This window comes from Canis lupus, chromosome 1, assembly GCF_003254725.2.
Source record: "Canis lupus dingo isolate Sandy chromosome 1, ASM325472v2, whole genome shotgun sequence".
Lineage (NCBI taxonomy): Eukaryota > Metazoa > Chordata > Mammalia > Carnivora > Canidae > Canis > Canis lupus.
The window spans coordinates 45,117,688-45,141,100 of NC_064243.1; the positions used below are offsets into that span (position 1 = coordinate 45,117,688).

Genomic DNA, 23,413 nt, shown 5'->3' on the forward strand with positions numbered 1-23,413 from the left:
TTTTTTTAAAGAATAGTTTTAGGTTTACACAAAATTAAGAGAAATGTAGAAAGATTAAAATATTTTTTAAGAAATCTAATTTTAAGAACAAGTATCCTTTATTAGACAAAATCCAATGAGTACAGAGTGCATTTTATTTTTAAATAGAGGGAAAGAAAACTAATAATTGAATATAACCAAGAAAACCTTTTAATATATCTAATTTTCCTACTAAAGATTAGATATATACATTGCAGAAATTTCTTATTGTGAAAGTTGAATCACACTTAAGTGAGGAAATAAACACACAGAAAGACTGCATGTATTAAAATTAGTAGAGTTTGAATGATATCTATCAAGCAATACTTGAAGATAAAAAATTCCAATTCAGAGGTAGTAGAAATAATTTTTGAGACATCAGGGAATAAACCCACCTTTTTTTCCTAGACTGTATTTTGAAATAGACCCTAGAAATCATAGAATCAAAGTCAATATCTGAGGATAAAGTAAAATAAATGATCAATTTATAATTTAGAAATCTCTGAAAGAGCTCAAGTGGCTGCCTGACTTTGTAAAACAAATCATGTCAGACATATTTAATCCTCTTTTATGGCAAATGACCGTCCACAAAGATAAGAAGCATTCATAAAACAATCTATTTTAACTTCAAAAAATGTTTTTGTTCTATTGTATATGACATGCTAATTATAAGCTAAGGGAGTATGATATTGTGGATGATTCTTAATGGCTAGTTATCATTAACTTGTTCCTGATTGGGAACTCATATTAACAGGCAGTTAAAAGAATTTGTGGTAGAATTCTTTGAATTCAATAATTTAGTTGAAAACCTAAACAAAAGATTTGAGATATCACTTATTTAATCTGCAGTTATTATAAAACTAAATACTATATTATTACCTGAGGCTGAACTTTAAAACAATCTTGAAATATTGGAAAGAAAAATTCTAGAAGCTTAACCCATACTATGAGAGAAAACTGTAAGATGTGGGGAATACTTTGGGACTATTTGGGGATAAAGTAGCTACATAGTAAAACAAAAAGATTGGCTCAATGGGAGTACAAAATTAATAAAAATTCCTAGTGTATTTGTGGGGCAGAAGTTGAGCTGGGGTCTAAGTGTCAAGACAATCATAGATCAGGATATGATAGTAGGGGCCCCTGGCTAGCTCAGTTGGTAGAGTGTGTGACTCTTGATCTCAGGGTTGTGAGTTCGTCTCATGGTGGGCATACAGCTTACTTAAAAAAGAAAAAGAAATCAAAATGTGATAGCAATAAGAAGTATGCATTAAAAAGAGTAAGAAAGAAATGTGGGTGGAAGGAAAGAAAGACAGGCAAATATAGAATTTAGCTATATTGGAAAACATGGCACACGAGATCTCAAAAATCACTTTTCTCACCAATACTAGTCATGCATCTATTAGAACGTTATGTCTCATTTTAGTCCACACATTTAAACGGATGTGAAGAAATGGAAATGGATTTGAAGAAGAGCAACAAGAATGATTGAAGGGCTAGAATATATATCCCGGGCTGAAAGGTTAAGAATCTAGTATTGTTTGGACTAGAAGAGAGATAGGTAAGAGATGATTTTATCACTTTCAAGATATAAAGGATTTTTGTGAAAGAAAGCCCCCATTGGCGATTTCTCAGGTCTATAGAGGATGAAAAGAAAGCACAAAGGAGCTTAAGTTTAAGCAGAAAAGATCAGGTTTGGATAGAAGGCAGATGTCTCTGCCATCGGGGTGATGAAATTTGAAATGACTTCTAAGGGAGACTCAGAGCCAGGCAGCCATCTCAGTCTCCATGTTGGATGCATGGTTGAGCAGGGAAAACGAGTTTGAGAAAGATGACATCTCTCAGGGGTCAGCAGGCTACCTCCTGCAGGCCAAATCTGGGCCACCATCTGATTTTTGGATAGCCCATGAGCTAAGTAAGGATCACTTTTACATTTTTAAATCATTAGAAACAAATCAAAAGAATGTTCCATGACAAAAGATAATTATATGAAATATGATTTCAATGTCCATAAATACAGGTTTATGGGAACACAGCCATGCCCATACCTTGATGTATTGTTTGTGGCTACTCAGGTACATTAAAACGCTCGAGTAGAGTAGTTGTGACTGAGATTGTCTGGTCCATAGAACCTAACATCGTTATTATATGGCCCTTTACAGGAAATGTTTCCTGACCGCTGACCTTCATGATTGCAGCCACTTACGGAATACATGGAATTCATCCTCCAAAGTCTAGAAGCTTTCTTTGTTGTAATAAAAATGGACGCCCCGGGGGTCGGCTGAGGAATATAAGTGGCACATCCTTTGAAGTGTCTTGGAGAGAGCTTTGGGTCCACAGAAAAACACGCCAATGCTGCTGCTGCAGTAGGGTAAGACAAGGAAAGCTGTTATGATGTAGGAGCAAGGCTAGCCAAAAACCAAGACAGAGTTATAAAATTAGCGAAGTGCTCAGGCTTGTGACTTAATTTATTTTTCTCCACTCACTTCCTTTTTCTTAAGTTCTCTATCCTACTCTCAGTGCAGTGCTCCCACCCAGGCCCCAGAGTCTTGTTAGACCCTGAAACACACAGGCAGGGGGAGCCCAGAAGATTGAGGGTAGCAAAGCCATGATGACTGGGGAGGGAGTTTCAGTGACAGAGGTGATTTCACTTGGATTTCTGGTCAGGTTGCCCCAATTATGTCCTCCTGGATTGGTGACTAGAATGTGAGGTTCCTGTTCTGCTTTACTCATCACTGTCGTCTCAGAGCCTGGAATAGTGCTTGGCACACAGTAAAAAATGCACAATTGTTTGAATGAATGAATAAATGGTTCCATCGATTATTATCTGGATGATCTTGGACAAGATCTCAGTCTCTGCATGCACAAAACAAAGAGATTAATGACTACATGTATATGTTTTATTGAGAACAAAATGAGATAATGCATTCAAAAAGATTTTAAAAGTGTTATTGTTAACATCTTGTTCAGCCCTGCCTTGTTATACATAAGAAAATTTATACTAAAGTGATAGTAACTTTGTTTTTCCGATTGGAATGCCTTTGGTTTTCAACGAAGGCCAAAAAAGAACAACTGGAAAAGGAAAAAGACATTGCTGAAAGTGGAGTCACCCAAAAGCTGTCATCTCTAGTCATGGCATTTCAGAAAATGGTGTGGAAGAGGTATTTTTGCAACTAGTGACTATCCCAGGGCTGCTCAGATCCCCTGGGACCATGACTGCCAGCTCTGCTGATACATAAATAACACACTGGTGCAAGGATTCAGGTTGTCTCTGGAAGTCAGCCGCAGCTAGTCTCTACAGGGACTCATGGACCATGTTTTCCCTGGTCTTGCAGTGTCCTATTCCTTATAACATTTTTCCAATCTTTGGCACAAGCTGAATTAGTTACTAGTTACTCTAGAGGAAAACCTCTCATACTTTGCTGTGCATAAAATCACCTAGGCAGATTTTCATAAACGTAGATTCTCAGAATTGAATCCAATCCAAGGAATGCATTTTTAGCAAGGCCCCCAGATGATATTGAAGCACATGGTCCTATGAGACACACTTTGAGAAACATTGTCTTGAAGAAATTCCTAGGATTCTAGGACCAGCCCACCTAGCATCTCTGCTCCTTGATAGCTGGCTCTTGTTGGGAAGTTCCTCTATAGCCTCATTCTTCTTATATGTTAGCATGGTTCTCTGCCATGTATCCAATCCACATTTATAATTATGTGTTCGAGGATCATAATAGCCATGGTAGAAATTGATGGTTCAATTCTATTTCAGACTCTAGCTTCAAAGGAACTTATCAAGTGGACCCATTTGTAAATGACGCTATGTTTAAAATATGTAACTACTATTTTTTGAAGATATTATTCCTTGGTTAAATTTGAGAAAGTGCCTTTTTAGAAAGTATTTTCCTCTGAAAAATATGAGTTTATGACTTAATGAGCAACTTTAAGGTGTTTATGGAAATAGAAGGCACTAGTTAAGAATGCTATTGGTTCTACCACTCTGTTGCTGAGGAGCTTTGGGCACATATATTGTCTTCTCAGAGCCCCTGTTTCTTTATCTATGAAATGAGATGCATTATAATACCTAGCTTCTAGAGCCTCTGAGAGGATTAGACATGACATTGCAGGTGCAGCCTTCTGTCCTGTGCTTGGTCTTTGGTGAGCTAGTAACAGCTTATACTCTGACCCACAGGATGTCCATCTGCTACATGGGGCTGAATAGAAGATGCAGAGTGGGCTGTTAACCCAATGATGATTATAGTTCTCCTGGATCAGCACTCTTGTACTGGGTTGTTTGAATTCCAGAGTGAGACATTTTGAATGATAGATGGGTCAGGCGAAACCCTTCCCAGTGAGGAGTCACAGCTTGGCTTTGTGTCTGATACCCAGAGGTAGCCCTGCATCTATGTTCAAAGACGCCGTTATGGGTGGTGATATTTTTCCATTCGTGTAGGTGTCACCAAAGAGATTGCCCACTGGCTCATTCCCAACAGGCTAAAGTTGCCCTTTCGTTTGCAGTTGTAGTGACTGTTTGCAGATCCTGAGGATACCCTTTGATGCTCTGCCTTTAAGACTCCATTTCAAAGGCTTCTGATTGCTAGTGGCCAGGTGTACCACTGGTGTCCCCAGCAGTTCACAGCAACCCTGCCTCTTTTGAAGTTGTGGCTATTACACTGCACAACGAAGTACACACTTTGCTGGATTCATGTAACTGTCATGGTGATGCAGTCACCAAAAAGTCTCACAAAGGCCATTCATTATCTACCTTCCACTAAGGCAGAAAGGCCAGTCCTTCACGAGCACTCCCTTTATTACTGTCCCTGCACACGGCAGTCTATCGCTTGCCTGGTTTACCCTCCTCGGTATTCGTGGTTTCAAGCGTGGAGATTTCTTGTCACGGATGCATACTGTGTGAATCACAGAGCTGAGAATCTGCACGAAGTGGGTAAGGCACAGATGCGGCAGCATTTTTTTTTTTTCTTTTATGAGGCAATGGACAAGTGCAACAGAACCCTAATGGGATTGGTAGAGAAAAAAAATTCTTCTATAAAGTTTAATTACCCACGATTGCTTAGAATTAAAAAAAAAAAGATTCCCTGTAAAAGAAGTGTAAAAACACAAGGCACTATTCTTCAGTTTACAGCCTGCAAGCTGCAGAGCTTGCACATGAATGAGGAGCCGGATCCAGGACAACATTAGCAGCATCAATCAGTCTGGGCTGCTGACTTTGATGAGAAAAGGACAAATTCTACATGAGCTGCAAAGATGGCTTTAACATTAACAGCATTATTTTTAGCTCTGATAAACAATAAAGAGAATCCTCCTGTTCCCCCTCTTATTTGCTAAATAACTATTGTGCTCTTTTCGGTGGGGTTGATGCATTTTTCAAAACAGTTCAGCGATGCCATGCATGAAAGGCATCCAAAATGTCACCCACCAGGAGATTTCTGCTCAGCAGATATATGGGAGAGTGGGTGTGCCTGGGAGTAATCCACCATCTTGCTGGATTCCCAGGTTCTGCTGCCTTGAGCCCTTCTCTCTTTAAATTGTATGTTTGTTTTTATGTGTTGGCTTTTATGCTTGGTAAGTTATAACCCTGTAGGGGCAGACCCTAAACCCCATTTTAAAAAAATCAAATTACTTTATACCCTGAGTGCATTCTGCAAATAAAATCGATAAACAGAAGCTTCCCGTGGATTTATGGAGGCTTAGAAAGAAGACAAGGAGGGCTACAAACTTGGTATCAGACAATGGACACGACTTCTGGTTAATCTTTCCTAGTGAATGTTTTTCATTAGAAATTCCTCCCAATGAGTCATCGTATAATTATATTTTGTACAGCACCTTCTTTTCACAACCACAGATGATAATTATGTTGGCCAGCTTTTTTTAAAAAACCCATTTTGCAGTTGATTTGTAGCAGCCTGCTCTGTGACTTTTTTCTGTAACCCAATTAATCGGTGGTTCATTAGGAGATACAAACATCCCTAACGGTGCTTGGTCACCATTGAGAATTAACTTGCTATTCCCACCAACTCCATTTCCTTTGGGAAAAATTAGGAATCTAGTCAAAGCTTTTCACATCCTTCTCATTGTCCCTTCATCTGCTGATGCTGGCCACTATGCTCAGCTCTGTGGGCACAAAGTTGCTGCCTTTGAGGATGGCCATGGTCAAATAGAAAGCTAAATAAGAGAGAAATAAAAGTAGGTGACATGTAGCGTTGGATGCCAGGAAATGGTAGAGCCATTTTTCTGCCCACCGTCTCTCTGTCCCCTCTTAGATAAAACAAATATATATATATACACACACACACCTTCATCCAGAAATATGATAATATAGTTGCCATACCCAATGATTTTCTAGGTAATACCATCAAAGACACTTTGCCGAGTAATGACAAATCCACTTGTGCTCACACACATCCCTAAACTTCGCTACCACAAATAAAGCCAGTAATTTTCACTGAATCTTCACCTGACTATAACTGGAGAGCTGGATGTTTTCTGGTGGAAAAGCACTATTAAAATATGCTAACAATATCCCAGTCATAAGTTAATGGTGGCTTTATTTTTCTCATAAAGCTATAATTTATCACATGTGGGATTTCCACTTAGGTCTATTTCTTTGGGTATTCTGAACATTTTAGTCACATAATGAATGTTAAGAATATCCTATTAGATAGAGAGCCCTGTATGCTATAATCAGAATGTTAATTTCTCAAAAATATCATTTAAAAACATTTTGCACATATGCATGTACAAATGAGAATTGGAGAGTGTGCACACAAGCAAATGTGGTTCCAGATGGACACATTTACTCAATTTAGTTTAAAGGTATTTTTACATTTCTGAAAACAATGGGTGGTCTAAAATACATTCATGCAATATGGATTAGAAGTTCCCAATCATATGGTAAGTCGGCACCTTTCTTTATCATTGGGTTGGATTGAACAGTTAGTTCTAACAAATGGTAGTACTCTTCTAGTCTTTATTTATTTCTTCAGGATAAGAGAAACACTTCTACTGAAGTTATGAAGAAATGGCCAAATCTTCAAAGTTTTTATGGTAATTAATTACATAAAGTTTTACATCTATATGGCATGGTGAAATCATTAGCAGATAAGTCAAATGTGGCAAACTATAAATACTCTGTGAAATATAAGATCAAAGATCGAAGTCCTATGGAAAACAACTTTATTCAATTAATTAAAAAACAACCCGATCCATAGATCCAGATGGTTGACTACATGCACAATGAGTGTGTATCAAAAAAGTAGCAAGCTGTGACAAAGATCTATTTATTTTCATTCTTGTACCTTCTTGGAAATGATTTCCTGATTTTCTGAATATTTTGTTAAAGCTTGGGAACATATCGAGAACATTTACAAAAAAAGGCAATACAGCTATTTTTGTGAAAATATGGATTAGGAAGACTTGACTATCAATGCCTTTTTATTTAATTAACTTACCATATTTTAGTTGAGAGAATGCTTTTCATTGTTTTGTGTTTGAAGTACTTTTCTGTGCTTGCCCAATTCAAGCAATGTAAGCAAATGTCACATGCCTGTGAGTTTGGGCATGCCAATTGAAGGCTTACTTTCTATATGTCCACTTACTAGTTGTTGATCTCTTTTAAAACTATACTTGCATTTAGTTATACCGCTGATAAAATTACAAAAATTAATTCAAATAAAAACAATAGAGTACACTTTCCCATTTTCTACTTTCAGTCTTTGATCTCTTTTTAATTTTTTCCTCCCCTTTCCTTATTTGTATTCATTTTGATGCCCATCAATTTGTTTCTCTATTACTGTTATTTTTTGCAATTTTCTGGTTCCTTTGGAGCTTGCACTATTCTCTTTGATCTGCTTCCCTTCAAGCTTTATTTTTGGTGCTGTTTTTCATGTTCTGTAAAAAAAAATACATTTTTGCCCTTCTTCCCTTTATTCTTTTGATTTAACTCCTTCTTAGAACAAGAACAAACTCCAGCTTTGAGTGAACAGGTAAATGTTTTTAAAAGAGTAAGCCCTAAGAATCCTTGGCTTCGTGCTGATGAATAGAAATGGTTGAGAGCCTACTTCAAAGGCCCTCAAGAACAAAGAACCTTTTCTAAGACCACTAACAAATCCACCAATTCTTTCTGACCCATCTTTGCCAAAAGATATGAGCTAATGACAGGAAAGACCTGTCTTGTAAGAGTAGCCAAGTAGGCTTGGGAACAAACATATTCTTGACATAATCAAGGAAAAACATACTGTTTATCTCTTTAATAACCATCTTTTTTTTTATAACCATCTTGAGGAAAATTAATGTTACTTTGTCCTTTGTGCAGAACAATAATTGGATTGTGTGTTTCATTTATATCTGGACAAAGGCCAGGATATTGAAATACTTCTCAAAATTAGATTTTCTTGTTTAAAAATTAGATTCTATTGGCATTCTCTTTCTGAGATTTCTTCATTAAAAGCTTCATTAAACATAAATCTTCTTTTACACAGCAGAAAACAAAATTATTTTAAGAAGGTCATTTTAAAAGTCTTTTGGAAGGCGGTGCTAAGCTCTTCACTGGTGACTTGTCTTACTGAGGATCTGGCATTCCAGGGAAGAAATGATCATTGATCTTTGCCTACATGTGTCTTATATTAATTACATTGATAGTTGGAGCTATATAACAAGTTGTGTTCTAGTGTCTAAGGCCATTACAAATAGACTATTTTCAAAATTTGGGTCTAGGAAGTATGCTGCAGAGGCTTGATTCAGTGATAACTTTAGGGGGCCTCTTTTGCTCTGGGGGAGATGAAGTCATCCATCAGGAAGAGTTTATGTAGCTAATGTGCTGAAAAGCTCAACTGGGTTTCCAGTACATTTACATACTAAACTTTGATTACAGCTTCTGAAAAGGAACATACACACTCTTCACAAAGGCAACAAGACAAATGACAACTTTGTGGTTTCCCTGCCTTCAGACTGTTTCCTATTCCTCATTCCCTGCACGCTTGGACAGACAGGCTTCCCAGCACTACCCGACATAATTGTTTGGGCAGAGTCAGTGTAAACTCAATTCTGTACTCGGTCTCTTGGTGCTGTCTTTGGCTCACACCTTTCTAAGGTTAGGATGATAATTAAGTGGTTTGGTTTGAAGGGCCTTCCCCACTGGGCCGCAAACTTCACGTGTAACAAAAACAAACAAATACCATGTGACACATCAATAAAGGGTAGTCATATCACAGAGTGGTCCTGTTTATACGAACTTAAAGCAAAGATGTATGGGTCTCTGTCGAAAGCCTGCAAGTGGGAACATTCACTCTATAATTGAAAACTAACTCTATGTAACATTTATCAGATGAGCAGATTTTTTTTTCCCAAAGGGAGAAAATACCCACAAAACAAAACAAAACAAAACAAAACAAAAAAACAACCCTGGTAGTGGTTGCATAGGAACTTGTAACATTTTGTTAGTTTTGTACCTATAATCTTGTAAAGGAACTCACAGATAAAATGATCCAGTCTCTGCCCCTGGACAAGTACCTGATGGGTGGGAGATGAAGGGTAGTGACTTCCAGGCTCAGAGAAGGTGAGGGGTCTAGGAGTTGGGCCTGGACGTTGAACAGGCAGCACAAGGAAACCAGATTCTGAAGCTCTGGAAGCTGGGATGGACTCAAAGCACGACATTTAGAGAGAAGACAGGACACTGGAACTGGGTTCTGGGCCAAGTGTCAGCAAGAGTCAAGGCAAGAAACAAAGTGGAAATGGGGGAGTTTCAGGAATGGTGCCTGGACAGTCCCTGCTTGCTGTGGGCTTGTCCAGTCTTATTGGTCATCTGAGGCCGAGCTGGAGGGTGGGAGCAACTATACAGCTGGTCTACTCCCTCCTTTATTCCTTCCCTTAACCCTGCAGTTAAAGGTGAAGATTTTCTTGGCCTCCCTTGTTGGATATCTTTTACACTCAGGACAATTCAAAGTCAAGAGAAGGTCTCCACTGCTTCCCATGGACTCTCTCCTGGGCTGATGCAGGCACAGTGTGGTCAGGAACCCAGGGTCTCTGCAGGGAATGCTCTTGCTTTGGGTCTGGTGTATCCTGCGCAGGCTATTGGGGTTGGCTGGGGGTCTCACAGAGCTGCAATTGGGCAGGCTATGAACCTTGGACTGGGTCACTCCTTCCACACATCCCTCACCTACCTCCTTCCAACAGCTGGACCAGAGAGATCTCAAAAATTTAGTGATACTTAATGAAAAAGAAAATGGAATTGTTCTGGTGCAAAGAGAGTGTAATAAAAAGATCATAAAGAGCAGCCAAAGTGACCAAAAGAGAACTAATATTCACCAGAAGAGTATTCCATGGAGCAGAGAACATGCTGGGGAATTACAGAAGGCTTCAGAAGGCAAGGACCCTGATGAGAGACCATAAAGCAGCATCACCGGAACTTCAGGGAAAGCTGGGAACAGGGAATTAGTCAGAAAGAGCCTAGGAGACTTTAATTCACTCTTAATGGTTCAATACCGATAAAGTGGACAGAAGAAAGGTCAGGGTAGAGAAGATGTAAATGACACGATTAATCTGAGAGCTACGAGTAATTTACATTAAACTCTGTGACCTGCACACAGAGGATATGTGGTCCTCTCCTCTGGATATGGTGGTTCTTTGAACTCCTGTCCATCTGAATTTGCTTCTTTGTCTATCTCATCTAGTTTCCTGGTTCTAGCACAGTTCACATCTAATATCTCTCACGTGTGTGTCTCTCCAGCCTGAACTCCTCTGACCCCTGACTCATATTCACCTGCCTACTTGGCATCTCCAGTTGGATGGGTAACAGGCATCTCAAACTAAACATGACAAAGAACCGACCTCTTGATAATCCTGTGCCTGCAAACCTGTTCCTCTTAGTCATCCTGAAATTAGTAAGTGTAACTGCATTCTAGCTTGGGTCACGACGCTCTCGCATCTAATCCATCAACAAGCCATGTCAGCTCTACCTTCCCCAAATACCCGTATCCAATCACCTCTCAGCACCTACACTGCTCCTAATCCAAACCACTACCACTGTTTACCTCTTCCCTGGCCTCTCCATGTCTGCCCTGGGGCACTTATAATTTATTCTCTCACAACGGCCAGAGGTGATATCATTAAACATAAGACAGATCATGTCACTCTTCTGCACAAACCTTTGCGTTTCAGTGGCTTTCTCTCAGAATGAAATCCAAAGCCTTGTAATGGTCTGCAATCGTTCCCCACCCCCCCAACCCCGCCGCCGTTGCCTCTCCCATATGCCTTCTGCCACTCTTCCTCTAACTTAACTCTGTTCCAACCTCACTGGCCTCCTGGATCATGCCAGGAACAGTGTCTGCTGCCTCAGGATCTTGGCACATGCTGTCCTTCTGCTCTTTCCCAGTTATCTACGTGGCATACTTCCTCACTTCCTTGGCCTTTCATCAAATATGGAAACCATTCTTTAAACAAAGACAATATTAGGACATACTGACTTTCAAGAGACATAGATGATAGGGATTCAAAACAGAGACTGAGTTAGGGGACTTAGAAAAACAATGATAAACATTTGCATTAGTGTTTTGCACTTTACCAAGCTATATATTTTTTGAATTATGGAAACAACACTGTGGCCGCATGGGATCATTTACAATTTAAAATGGGGCCCAAAAGCTCAAACAAGCTACTATCTAAGAGCAAATACTCTTCCTCCTCCATGTTGAAATTTATTATATAATGATGATAATAGGGTAATAAGGGATATAATAATAATGATAATAGCTAATATTTACTGAATTCAAAGCACTGTTTTAAGCACTTTACACGTATTTTCACAGTTAATCCTCACAGAAGCCTGGGAACTAAGCACTAATATTTAATCAAAGCTTAGAGAAGGAGACTAGGTCAGTGGCAGGATAAATAACCAGATCAAAGTAAGCAGGTGGTTAGGAAGGGGCCAGGATTTACACCCAAGCTCTCAAGCTTCAGATCCTAGATCTTTAACCCCCCATGTTAAATCCCTGCTTGGTCTGATAACATTTTTTTTTTTTTTTTGGTCTGCTTTGCTAAATATGCTAGATACAGTTTTCAGTTGGACATAAGTGAATTCTCCAGTTGGGTAAGTTGAGATCAACTGTGTTTACTGAACATTTCTTCAAGACCTAGGTAGTTTAAGAAATATCATCCTAAAAAAATAAAAAGAAAGACAGAAAGAAAGGAAGAAAAAAGAAAGGAAGAAAGAAGAAAGAAAGAAAGAAAGAAAGAAAGAAAGAAAGAAAGAAAGAAAGAAAGAAAAAAAAAGAAAGAAAGACCATCTTTGATTGAATTTAAGTGTGAAAAATTTCCGTGCAATTGCTAATTGTCAGACGCTGTAAGCCAGTCAAGCCAAGGCCCGTGGTTTCTAGAATATCCCATGACCACCATTTCTCAGGTTTGATGTTTTCTCTCTAAACAAGGTGTCCACTACTATGCATTAGCAGCTTGCCCCTTAGACTTTTCCACTTCAGCGGCAACCTCCAAGGAGCTTCATGGGCAGAGAAAAGTTAGCGCCTTACCTGGGGTGAGCATAGGCCAGCTGCCGGAACTCATTGCTCCAGTTGGGTCTTCCATAGAATGTTTTCTGCTTTAACCCCGTGACCACATCAGTATTTTCATCCCAATGTAAAGCAATGTGAACAGCCTAAAATAAAAGTCGTGATATCAGGTGACATTTAGAAAAAGAAAAAATAGGAACCTGTTTCTAAATAAAAGATCAAGTAATTATGTTCATTTGTTGATTGAACATGCAAAAAATTTCCTTGTGTGGCTAGAGATGCTTATCATTAATATAAAAAAAATCACTGATTTTGCCTTTTGGGATAGACATCACATCTCTTTTTTCCTTGTGTTCCACCTTGGGGATGGTTGAAACAAAGGGTTTGATGTATACATGGTTGATGTGCAGTAACATGAGCCTGGGAGGATTTTTTCTTGACAAGGATGCAAGTAGTACAGTAAATATGGTCAAGGGAAAGCAAGCAGTAAGCTACTTCTTTTTTTCTGCCAAATTTCTCAGAAATTAATCTCTACCTCTGTCTCCATTCACTTAATATTAAACCTTAGGGATTTGAAAAGGGCCCTGCCAGATTAAAATGATAGGAAATGTTCAGGAAGCAGTCAGATCTTACAATCAGATCAGCCTACTAGGATGAAACGGTTTGAAGTGTACTTTCCAGGTTCAAGTGCTAGGAGGATGTGGAGTCTGGCAGTCAGACCCTGGTGGCCAAGCACAGGAAGGGACATGATTAGAGCTCTGTTCCTAGCCATGTGCCTTCAAATTATACAAATGCACCCAGGCATCAGGTAAGTAGTGGCTGATAAATAAGAGCCTGGGGCATAGCACTGCCTACTGATGATTTTTTGAGTTGTGGAATCCCAAAAGCCACTTTCCTTCTTACTTCCTGGGATTTGTGTCTTCTATGCTTCCCCCAGAGGCCCCGACACAGCTCTTGAGTTCACATGCTTCACCCATTGGTGCTCCAATTGCTCATGGCCTCTGACTCATCCTGCTCCTGACCAGTTTGGCTAACAACCCTCGGGGTCCTACCTTCACCTCAGGTTCCTGCTGTACACCGGCCTCCCGGGCTGGCCTTCTTATCAGTCTAGGAAAGCAGCCAGGGGCAGGAGGGGTGAGCAGAAAACAGTGGAGAGGCCCCAACAGGCCTGACAGTGATGGTCGACAACGGTGGAATTGCAGAAACCCGGGCTGCAGGAATTTGTTGTCAGGCACGTCTGACCTGGGGTGCGGTGGGGGTAGGGAGGGGTAGGGATCCTATCAGAATGGAGTTTGGAAATAGAACCCTCCAGGAGAGAGAGCCATAGCTGAAGGATGGCAGGATCCTCTCCCTGCACAGGTTTGTCAAGACAGAGAATGAAGCATGAAATATGAGACAAGATCTTGCTCAGGAACAAGAGTTGAGGATTGAGCCTTGAAAAAGAGCAGAAGCCTTGGTACCAGAACTGGGACTCAAGGTCAGAGTTGTGTCAGCCTCCAGATTGGAGCATCCCATCAGTATTGCAGCCCCACAGCCCTATTGCTTCAGAGTAGGATTGACTGGTGCCATACAGTCAGCTGATTTCAGCTGTGGGAAGAAGGTGGAGGCAGCCAATTTACTTTTGACAAAATGCCAAATCTAATGACCAAGTCAGGTCCATTCTCCTTGGCTTCTCTGCCAACCACAAGGTTGATCAGTACTTCTTGATTTTATATGCATTGCAAAATACTATTTCTTTGACTTCTTTCTGACTCTTCTTTTCATTCAAGGACAAAACATTAGATTTGTATTTCTGTGATGTTCTCCTGTCTCACAATGCAGCTGCCTTCCCAGTCTCTAGTCCCCTTTGGACCACTACTCCCCAAAGAACTTTCATTTTCTTTTTTTTTTTTTTTTTTTTTTTAATTTTTTTTTTTTAAATTTATTTATGATAGTCACAGAGAGAAAGAGAGAGGCAGAGACACAGACAGAGGGAGAAGCAGGCTCCATGCACCGGGAGCCCGATGTGGGACTCGATCCCGGGTCTCCAGGATCGCGCCCTGGGCCAAAGGCAGGCGCCAAACCACTGCGCCACCCAGGGATCCCAGAACTTTCATTTTCAAGGTCCCAATTAGCATTGTCTACAGAGATGACTCCCAGCTTTCTCCCTGATGCTCTCATTTTCTGGCCCGAGTAGAGTCCTGGGTCTTAGACTCCCCAGGCATATTTTTACGTATTTTTTTTTCTGTAAATACGTAAATACTTCGAGTGAGCAACACAAAAAGAAAGAGAAGGTCTCTGTTTTGTGAGGAACTGGTCTTTGAAGGGAGGGGAAGCCCATGTGCACAACCTCAATGACATAAGTCAGACCCTGATGCTTCTTTATGAGAGACAGAAACAAAACACCCTGGAGAGGTACACAAGTTACGCTGCTGAAACCCCAAATACTTTTGACTAAGAGAGCTGGGGATAGCCATACAGGGGACAGGGTTTCAGAGAATCATTCCATGCAGTAGGCAGTGGGGAGGACAGAGGACATTAAGTGACTCCCTCCGGTAGAGGGGACATAGGGGGAAGATATGGAGGTGCACAAATATAAGGCATTGTTTGGTGGTTCTAGTGCCAGAGGAGCATGATGGGAATGCAATAGAATGAGCCAGTTACCATCAGGTCAGGAAGAGCCTTGAAGTACTTGCTAAGAAGTCTGAGTATTATTTAATAGAAAAAAGGGCCCCTTTCTACTCATGTTAGTGGTATTGTTGAGGTACCAATCAGTGATGTTCAATACATTTGGAATTATGTTTGTTCCATATTTCTCAGCCCAGTGTTCAATTAATCTCCAAACCCTGTTGATTTGCCCTTCATAATACCTTTTCCATCTGTCCCTTCTGTTCTTGTCAGTCTGCCACTTTGAGGTTGTTGAATTCAGTTTAACAATTGGCTATTTCTAAAGCAGCCTTTTGATTCCTCACTGACAGAACACACCAATTATTTTTTCCTGCAATTTGAGCATCTAAAGAGTTTCAACATGTCACGATAAAGATTTAAGAACACGTTTATTTTAATTTACTGTATTTAGTAAAAAAAAAAAAAGTATATCTTAAAGCATACTTTTAGAAGGAGCAGAGGTGGGATGGAACAGAGTTGTGGTCACAAAATCCAACAGGGCCTCAGTCTCAAAACTCCCAAATAACTGGGAATTCTTAGATGGACGCATGTAATAAATTCACTTCAGAAGCTGAAGAGCAAGTGCAGAAGTGGAAAGTACAAACAATGGCTGTGTCTGTACTTTATCAAGTGGATCATTAGTCAAAAATCCCATTTGAATAAGAGAAATGTTTGTTTGGAAAACATAATTAACACTATTTAATTCATTAAGATGTTTTAAGCTTCAATCCCAAGGAAACTGTATTTCAGATTATCCCATAGGAATAAATATTTAAGGCTGACTGCAAATAAGACCTTAGAAATTCATTTAGCTGCTGATTTTTAAGCTAAGTCTTGCTCCAAGGTACAGAGTCAAATTTCAGTGATGTCCCATAGAGCATTGTGTGTGTGTGTGTGTGTGTGTGTGTGTGTGTCTATGAGAGGGAGGCAGAGAGGGAGACAGCAGGAGTACCTACTCTCAGGAACACATTATTTGTAAATTTAGTGATTAATGCAATTTTTGGCTCAAACATACTTTCCCTGAGTAAATATCAACAGGAACAACCATAGAAGTGCTGATTAGAACACGCATTTCATAAACCTAGTGATCACTTCATCACTAGCTTCCATATGCGAGGAGTTAAAAAAGATTTAAAACTTAGTAATTATCATTCAATATTGTCAACACTGAAAATACTACCCTAGTGCAATATTTTGATATCTGTTATTTTTGGTAAATTCAACCTTAATATTTCATTAAAACAATACACTGCAAAACATGTGCCACAACAAAAGAGCCTCTTGATCTTAGGTGAATGAAAATAGGTGCACACAACTTCTAAAAATGCCTTAAGATAAAGAAATCTCTAGATAAATCATGTATTCATAATGATTATTTTCTGTACATGTTCACATACTTCACAATACAAAATGTTGAATGTAAACACTCTGGAATTTTTTTTTTTCTGTCAACTCAGAATAGCTCAAAGCATTGAATTAGAAACCAATCAGCAGCTGAACAAGACTATACAGCTGATTAGTAATATTTGCTTGATGTCACTAAAATGACAAATGCAATTTTTAGTGACATAATTTTTTCCTGGATTTTCATGCTTGGGATTGTCTTCCATTAGCCAACCTCTTTTCCAGTCTTCTTTCCTATTCCTCAACAAGTTAACTGTGGATTTTTAAAAATCACTATGATTTGAATAGTTCTTTCTAATCTGATTTTATTCTTCTTTCCATTTTCAGAACATACAAATAATTCTTTCATGCCACCAGATAACTATATATATGACACTGTCCCTCTTTTCTTTGCTCTATTATTAGATGACTTATGTAATACTGATTATTCTGAGTCTTATCAATACCTGATTTTCATCCCAGCTGGTGAGAAATATATGATAGCTCAGAAAATGAGCTTTCCCTCGCTCACTCATAAGTGTTTCCAGTGAGAGTAAGAGATCAGCAAACCACTCAAAAGCCTTTGGATCGCGGCAAATCCAGTAGAAATACACCTGTCAAGAGAGAAGACAAGAGAATGGATCTGTCCCTCTTTTCATAATGTGCTGATAATCACAGACTACTTTATCTCCATTAAATTATTTGAGCTCAAATGGGCACTTCTGCAAAATGACATACTTCTCTCTGCCAGGGAACAGTCACACTGTGATTTCTTTTGAAAAAATTCACATTGTGTTTGAAAAAGTCCAGAGTGAATTCAGAGTCAGGAGTCTGTGGGCTGTTGCCAGTTTCACTGGATGAGGATCAATTCACCACATTCCTGGCTGTGCTTCTTTTGAATGAGGTTAATAATCATAACTAGCTGTGCCTTTCATTGCTCCCAAAGGGGGATAAACCATTAGACCAACCCCCTTAATTTTTACTCATGACCTAAGCTAGGGATTTGAACTCTCTTCTCCAGAGACCCTAAGGGCTTGTGCACTGATCTACTTCACCATCATGATTTCCGACTTCCGAAGGGTGGAGATTATGGAAATTGCAGAATCAAGTCACACACAGGCCAGAAGTTTTCCCTCAGTCAAACATATCAGTCTCCAAGAAAGCTGGTAGGTGTTGGTTATGGTTGTGTGTCAACTACTATAATGAAATTATGTCTAGGAACATTCTTTTTTAACTCTCTGTGTTTAGCAAATGGCATGTGACAAGAAGTAGTCTAGATTTGCTGAAATAAAGGCTTAGTTTTTGTGCTTTGAGTTTTAGGTAATTGTATCTAGAAGAAACCACAGGAGATAGATCTATTAATTCTCCTGATTTTTCTCACATTCCTGTTCCTTGCTCCCCACTACTGTTTCCTTCAATCCTTCCCCAAAGAGACTTCTCTATAGCTTAGCAAGATCTACCAGAGAGTTGGCCTTTCCCTCCATCAGGAAATATCTCCTCCAATAGATGCTGTACTCCTGCCTCCCCTCTCCACCAGCCAGGCTTCAAGCTTGCAATCATGATGAAAGTTATACATGAGATTAATTAACAGACCAAGTTCATGAGGAAGAAAATTCACAGAATATATTTCAAGGCTAAATATCTTGCCTATTTTCTCCAGGTTTGTGCAGGAATTTGTAATATTGATAGTAAATAAGAGTGAAAGCTAGTGAGGGTAAGACCTTTTCTCTTAAAAAAAACCCAGAAAAACATAGGGGAAGGAGTAAAAAGGAGAGAGAAGCAAATCATAAGAGACTCTTAATTACAGAGGACAAACTGAGTTTTGATGGAGAAGAGGTGGCTGAGGATGGGCTGGAATGGGTGGTGGAGATTAAGGAGGGAAGTTGTTGTGATGAGCACTGGGTGTTATATGTAAGTGATGAATCACTAAATTCTACTCCTGAATCCAATATTACACCATATGTTAACTAACTAGACTTTAAATTAAAAACTGGAAAAAAAAAAAGAATTAGAGCCCGATATTTGTTGGACAGCTATGGCTCAGGAGGCACTTTTGATACTAATCTCAGCTCAAATAATGATCTTTAAGTGTCTTAATCCCCCAAAGGAGCACCTATCTCTTCACAGTTGTAAATGTGAACCAATGGTTCCTTGTATGGAACACCTCATAGACCCCCACAAGTATAGTGATTGTGTTCATCTGCTCCCTTGTTGGCTCAACAAATGTGTATTCCATGCTTATTCTATGTCAAGACTACTCTCCTCTCGGAACTTTAAGAGCAAACAGAAGAAGCAAAAATTTGCCATTCTCCTAGTGTTTGCATGCAGAGGGAGAAGAAAGATGGTAAGAAGTAAAGCATAGGGTACTTCTGAGAGTGATAAGTACTATGGAGAAATGTAGCTGGAAAGGGCTGCAAACTAAGTCAAAGTGTCAAGGGAAGGGCACGTTTGAGCAAAGACGAAAGGAGGCAGAGGGATCGTGGTTGAGGTGGGAGCCCTACAGATGAAGGGAGCAAGGAGTGGGAGCTCTGGGGAAAAGCCAGGAGGTCTGCATGGCTGGAGCTGTGAAGGAGGGAGGGCACTAAGAAATAAGGTCTGAGGGGAAGGCTGGGAAGTACAGATGTGCGGCTTGGGCCATCTTGACTTTGACTCTGAGTAAGATGGGAAGGCACTGCAGGGCAGTGAGCAGGGGAGTAACAGGATCTGTGGAAAAATCAGGGGAAAGGAACCCTGGAAGAATGGAGGCCAGGAGGCTGATTTTATATCCCATGTTAGTGACGAGTACTGCTAACTTCTTTCTTTTCACTTTGCATGGTACCTGATCTAAATTAGTCTTTGAACACCATAGCCCTCCTTTTGACCTGCCTTGCTCCCCATGGAAACAGAAAATCTATTGACTGAATTTAATACCATTCTTACCAGTGCACCTCCCCTTCCTTCTGCTCTCAATAGGTTGTTTCACCTAGGAACATTGATGGTGGCATTTGGATTAGAACAAACACCATTGATTTATTTTCTTTTATTTCCATTTCTTAAGGAACGTGCTTAAAATACATTCATGTAGGAAAAATACCCCATCTACTTTTTTAAAAAACTTGTCAATTTCAAATCCCGTCTCAATCATCCTTACTTGAAAAATGCCCACATCTTAGCTTCCTGCTCACACTGACCCTTATCCTTTCAAATAGAAATCATGCCTGTCCTTGCTTTCTTGTGGCTTAGCAGTGTGTCAGCGTTCTTAGGGCTTGCCAAGCCTTTTATACTTTTTACTTCCTTGTAATGGCTTTGTGTGTTTTTCCCTCTGTAATTGACTTATAGGTGACACTGGGCAGCTTTGGTGCAAGAGGCAATGAAGAAAAACTGAATAGGCTCAGAAGTGCTTCAGGCAGAAAAAGAAGAAAAGAGACTTTGAACAGAGAAAAAGGCTATTTACTTTGACTCTCTTTCATCCTTCTAACGGTGAGGGACACTCACTGTGAAGGGACAGGGCAGTTCTACTTCTGCATTTCGTCCAGTAGCAAGGACCTGGTCACCGGTAGAACAAATATCCCAAACAACAGGCTACCCCTCTGTGATCTTCCAACACTTACCCTTCCTCAGCCTCCCAAAACAAAAAGCCCTGAAATCAGTTACCTGTCTCAAGCTTGGCTTCCAGGGTTCTGCGGCTGATAGCAGAGGCCCCCAATACTTAAGGTTACTTTTTTTTTCTTAAGGTTACTTTTAAAAGAAAAGTTTTGTTAAACAGAGTCATCCTCAGTAAAGAGATGAAAGTTCTGAACTTTCATAGCAACAAAGTTCTTGCTTTTAAAGAACTCATCTCACACATTTCTGTAGACAAAACGGATTCCCAGATGCTTCTGGAGACCACTCCAGGAGTGTACAATGGTTTTAGAGAGTTCTCTGTGCATATGGCCTGTCTCAGGCTTTAGTGTCACATTGTTCCCAGCAGGGACCACCGTACCATCCTCAGCCACCCCCACCTCTGAGGATGTGGGTCTGGGCAACATGCAGTGCTGTGATCTCTGTGAGCACCACTTCATCCCTATGCTCCCTGCAGCTGGGCTTCTCTCTAAGAATTCTGCAGACTTGTACTTGGACCAGGTTAGGTTGATCTGGGACCAGAAGGGAATGGACTTGTGCTACTTTTTGAGAAATGATTTCAGAAAATGAAATAAGAATAGCTACTACTCTCCACAGATACTCCCTGTCTCATGGCCTGGATAGGCATCCCCAAACACAGGCGGAGGACATAACCACAAATATAATCTATATTTCTTTAGACCCCAAATAAATTTCCTGAAGATGGAATGGGGGCAAAATTTATTCATTTATATGTCTATTTATTTATGGCCCAGGACCTCTCCAAAGACAGAAATTTTATGTGAGGACACAGTTTTATGACACACTGTGGCACAGTAATTAAACACTGTGAGGCCCCGAGACCTCTAACCTGTCCTAGGCTTCCAGCTTCCAATTTTAAGGCTGGGTAACTGGGGGCACGTTTTTAAACTTGATTTAACTTGTTTAATCTCTTTCCATGTGTATAAACAAACAAAACAACCCTCCAAAACAACAACTTATGAGATTATGGTGAGGATGAAAGAAATGGTTCATGGAAGCATCTGGCACAATGTGTGACACAAGCATTAAGTGCTCAGAGCTGTTTGTTGTGATTGCTTCTCTCTTTGCTGTCGTTTGGAGGAGCTTACAGAATGAATACTACATGTTTATATTAGAGACAGCAAAGGGAATCATTTGCCTTACTTGGGGATCTGTGTTCCCACAGGGCACTTGTGAATCATACAGGTGGTGATCATTGAGAAGAGGTGAAGCTCAACTTTATTTCTAAGATCTGGGAACCTCAGCATTGATCATAAGGATGTAGTCCTGACAGAGGAATCCCTTCATTAGCAAAGTGCACACCAGGCTCTGTGTGTGCCATTTTATAGGGTGCCAAGGTTGACCTTGACCTCTACCGAGAAGAAGGCCAGTGGAGTTGCACTGTGACTGCTTTCTTCTGGACAGCACCTTCTGTTCCCCACAGTTATGAGCTGAATGTTTGTTATCATCTCCAGATTTATATGTTGAAACCCAATGACCCAATGTGATGGTATTTGGAAGTGAGGCCTTTGAAAGGTGGTTAGATTTAGATGAGGTCATGAGAATGGGTCCTCGGATGATGGGATTAGTGTCCTTCTGAGAAGAGGAAGAGACCAGGATCTCTCTATCTCTGTCATGTGAGGACACAGCCAGAAGGTGGCCATCTGCAAGCCAGAAAGAGAGGCCTCATTAGAACCCAACCATGCTGGCTCCCTTATCTCAGACTTCTAGCTTCAAGAACTGTGGACAAATACACATTTGTTGTTTAAGCCACCCAGTCTATAGTATTTCTGTTATAGCAGCCTGAACTATATGCTATATGCTAAGATATCCATGCTGTACAAAATAATTCTGAGCTGACAAAACCTTCAAACAAATAGGGTGATGGAGACTTTCCACTGAGGGAATTGTGGCCATTTAAAAAAAAAAAAAAAAAAAAAAAAAAAGAATTCTCCCTAAAAAGATAAAGACTGTGACTGATTAGAAAATATAAATAAATGTTTAATATCCTCAATAAATGGTAGCTATTATTGTCCTGGTTTTTATTTTGTTGTTGTTATTGTGAAGGTCTTCCTGAACGAATATAATAACAAACAAATTTTGGAGCAACTATTTCTTCTTGTTGAGAAACTTCCTTAATGTGGCTTCCATGTCCCATTTTTAAGGAAAATATAATTATAAAGTAGTTTTTCTGGTTAACCATTATCAGACTGAGACCAGTCTTTGTAAATCATTTTAGTCTCTGAAGTCTTTTTCTTTCTTTCTTTTTTTTTTTTAAGATTTTATTTATTTATTCATGAGAGACACATAAAGAGGCAGAGACACAGGCAGACGAAGAAGCAGGCTTCCCTCAGGGAGCCCGATATGGGACTTGATCCCAGGACCCTGGGATAATGCCCTGAGCTGAAGGCAGATACTCAACCACTGAGCCACCAAGTGCCCCTGAAGACTTTTTCTTTAAAAGTTCTTTAAAGTTAATTATTTCATGGCCGTACTACTGCTCTGCCCTGTGAGTGAGGGCCAACATCATTTGTGCCTCAGTTTGTTTTAATTATAGTTAATAAGACTTGTTGGACAACCAAAATGTTCATTAATAATAAAATCACTACATCAATTGTGAGATATCTATACTTTGGAATACTCTGAAGACAGTAAATAAAATGAAGTTGATCTATAGGTATTGACACCAAAGGTGCTCTAAGCGATATTATGAAGGGCAACAAAAACAAAACAAAGTGTATCTCTTTCTCTCCAACCATATCTCTACTAATTTGTATATAAAGTAACACACTGTATATGTGCATGGGTGCAAATATGTGGAGAAGGGATGGAATGAGACATGTTCCACTGTTCAATGGTGAACCCTTAGGGTAAGGTGGTGGTGGTGGTTAGTTTGGGGAGAAAGGCTAATGAAAGGAGATTTTTTTTGACTGAGTATTTTATTTGAATCTTTTACAAGGACTTTATAGTCTGGTATTCCTTGTGTGGCTAATAAGCCCAAATATTAAAACTATTAATACTGGTTACCTCCCCACAGGGCAATGGTGAGGCCTAATGCAGGACTGAAGTCTTTTGAGGCTGTCTAGTGAAAGATGGGAGGCACAGGTGTCTTCTTGGGGGGGGGGTGCACATGTGGCTTCATGTACCCCAGTTCAATTTATTACAACACTGTCAGTGGTTAGCAGAGAGATGATCAATTCTAGGAATAGCCAGAGCTCCAGTGTGAGGGAAAGGGAAAGCAAATAATTTCTCAA

At 39.8% G+C, this 23,413-nt stretch overlaps 1 protein-coding gene across 1 annotated transcript in view; it reads right to left on the reverse strand.

Annotated features, from left to right (window-relative positions):
- Window positions 1-224: 224 nt before the first annotated feature.
- Window positions 225-23,413, reverse strand: part of NOX3 (NADPH oxidase 3) — a 59,674-nt gene continuing 36,485 nt past the window's right edge. The window contains exons 11-13 of the mRNA XM_025422606.2: window positions 17,027-17,173; window positions 12,552-12,676; window positions 225-2,376 (exon numbers count right to left, since the gene is read on the reverse strand). Of these exons, the coding sequence (XP_025278391.1) occupies window positions 2,250-2,376; window positions 12,552-12,676; window positions 17,027-17,173 (399 nt within the window). The 3' untranslated portion in view covers window positions 225-2,249. The remainder of the gene's footprint in view (window positions 2,377-12,551; window positions 12,677-17,026; window positions 17,174-23,413) is intronic.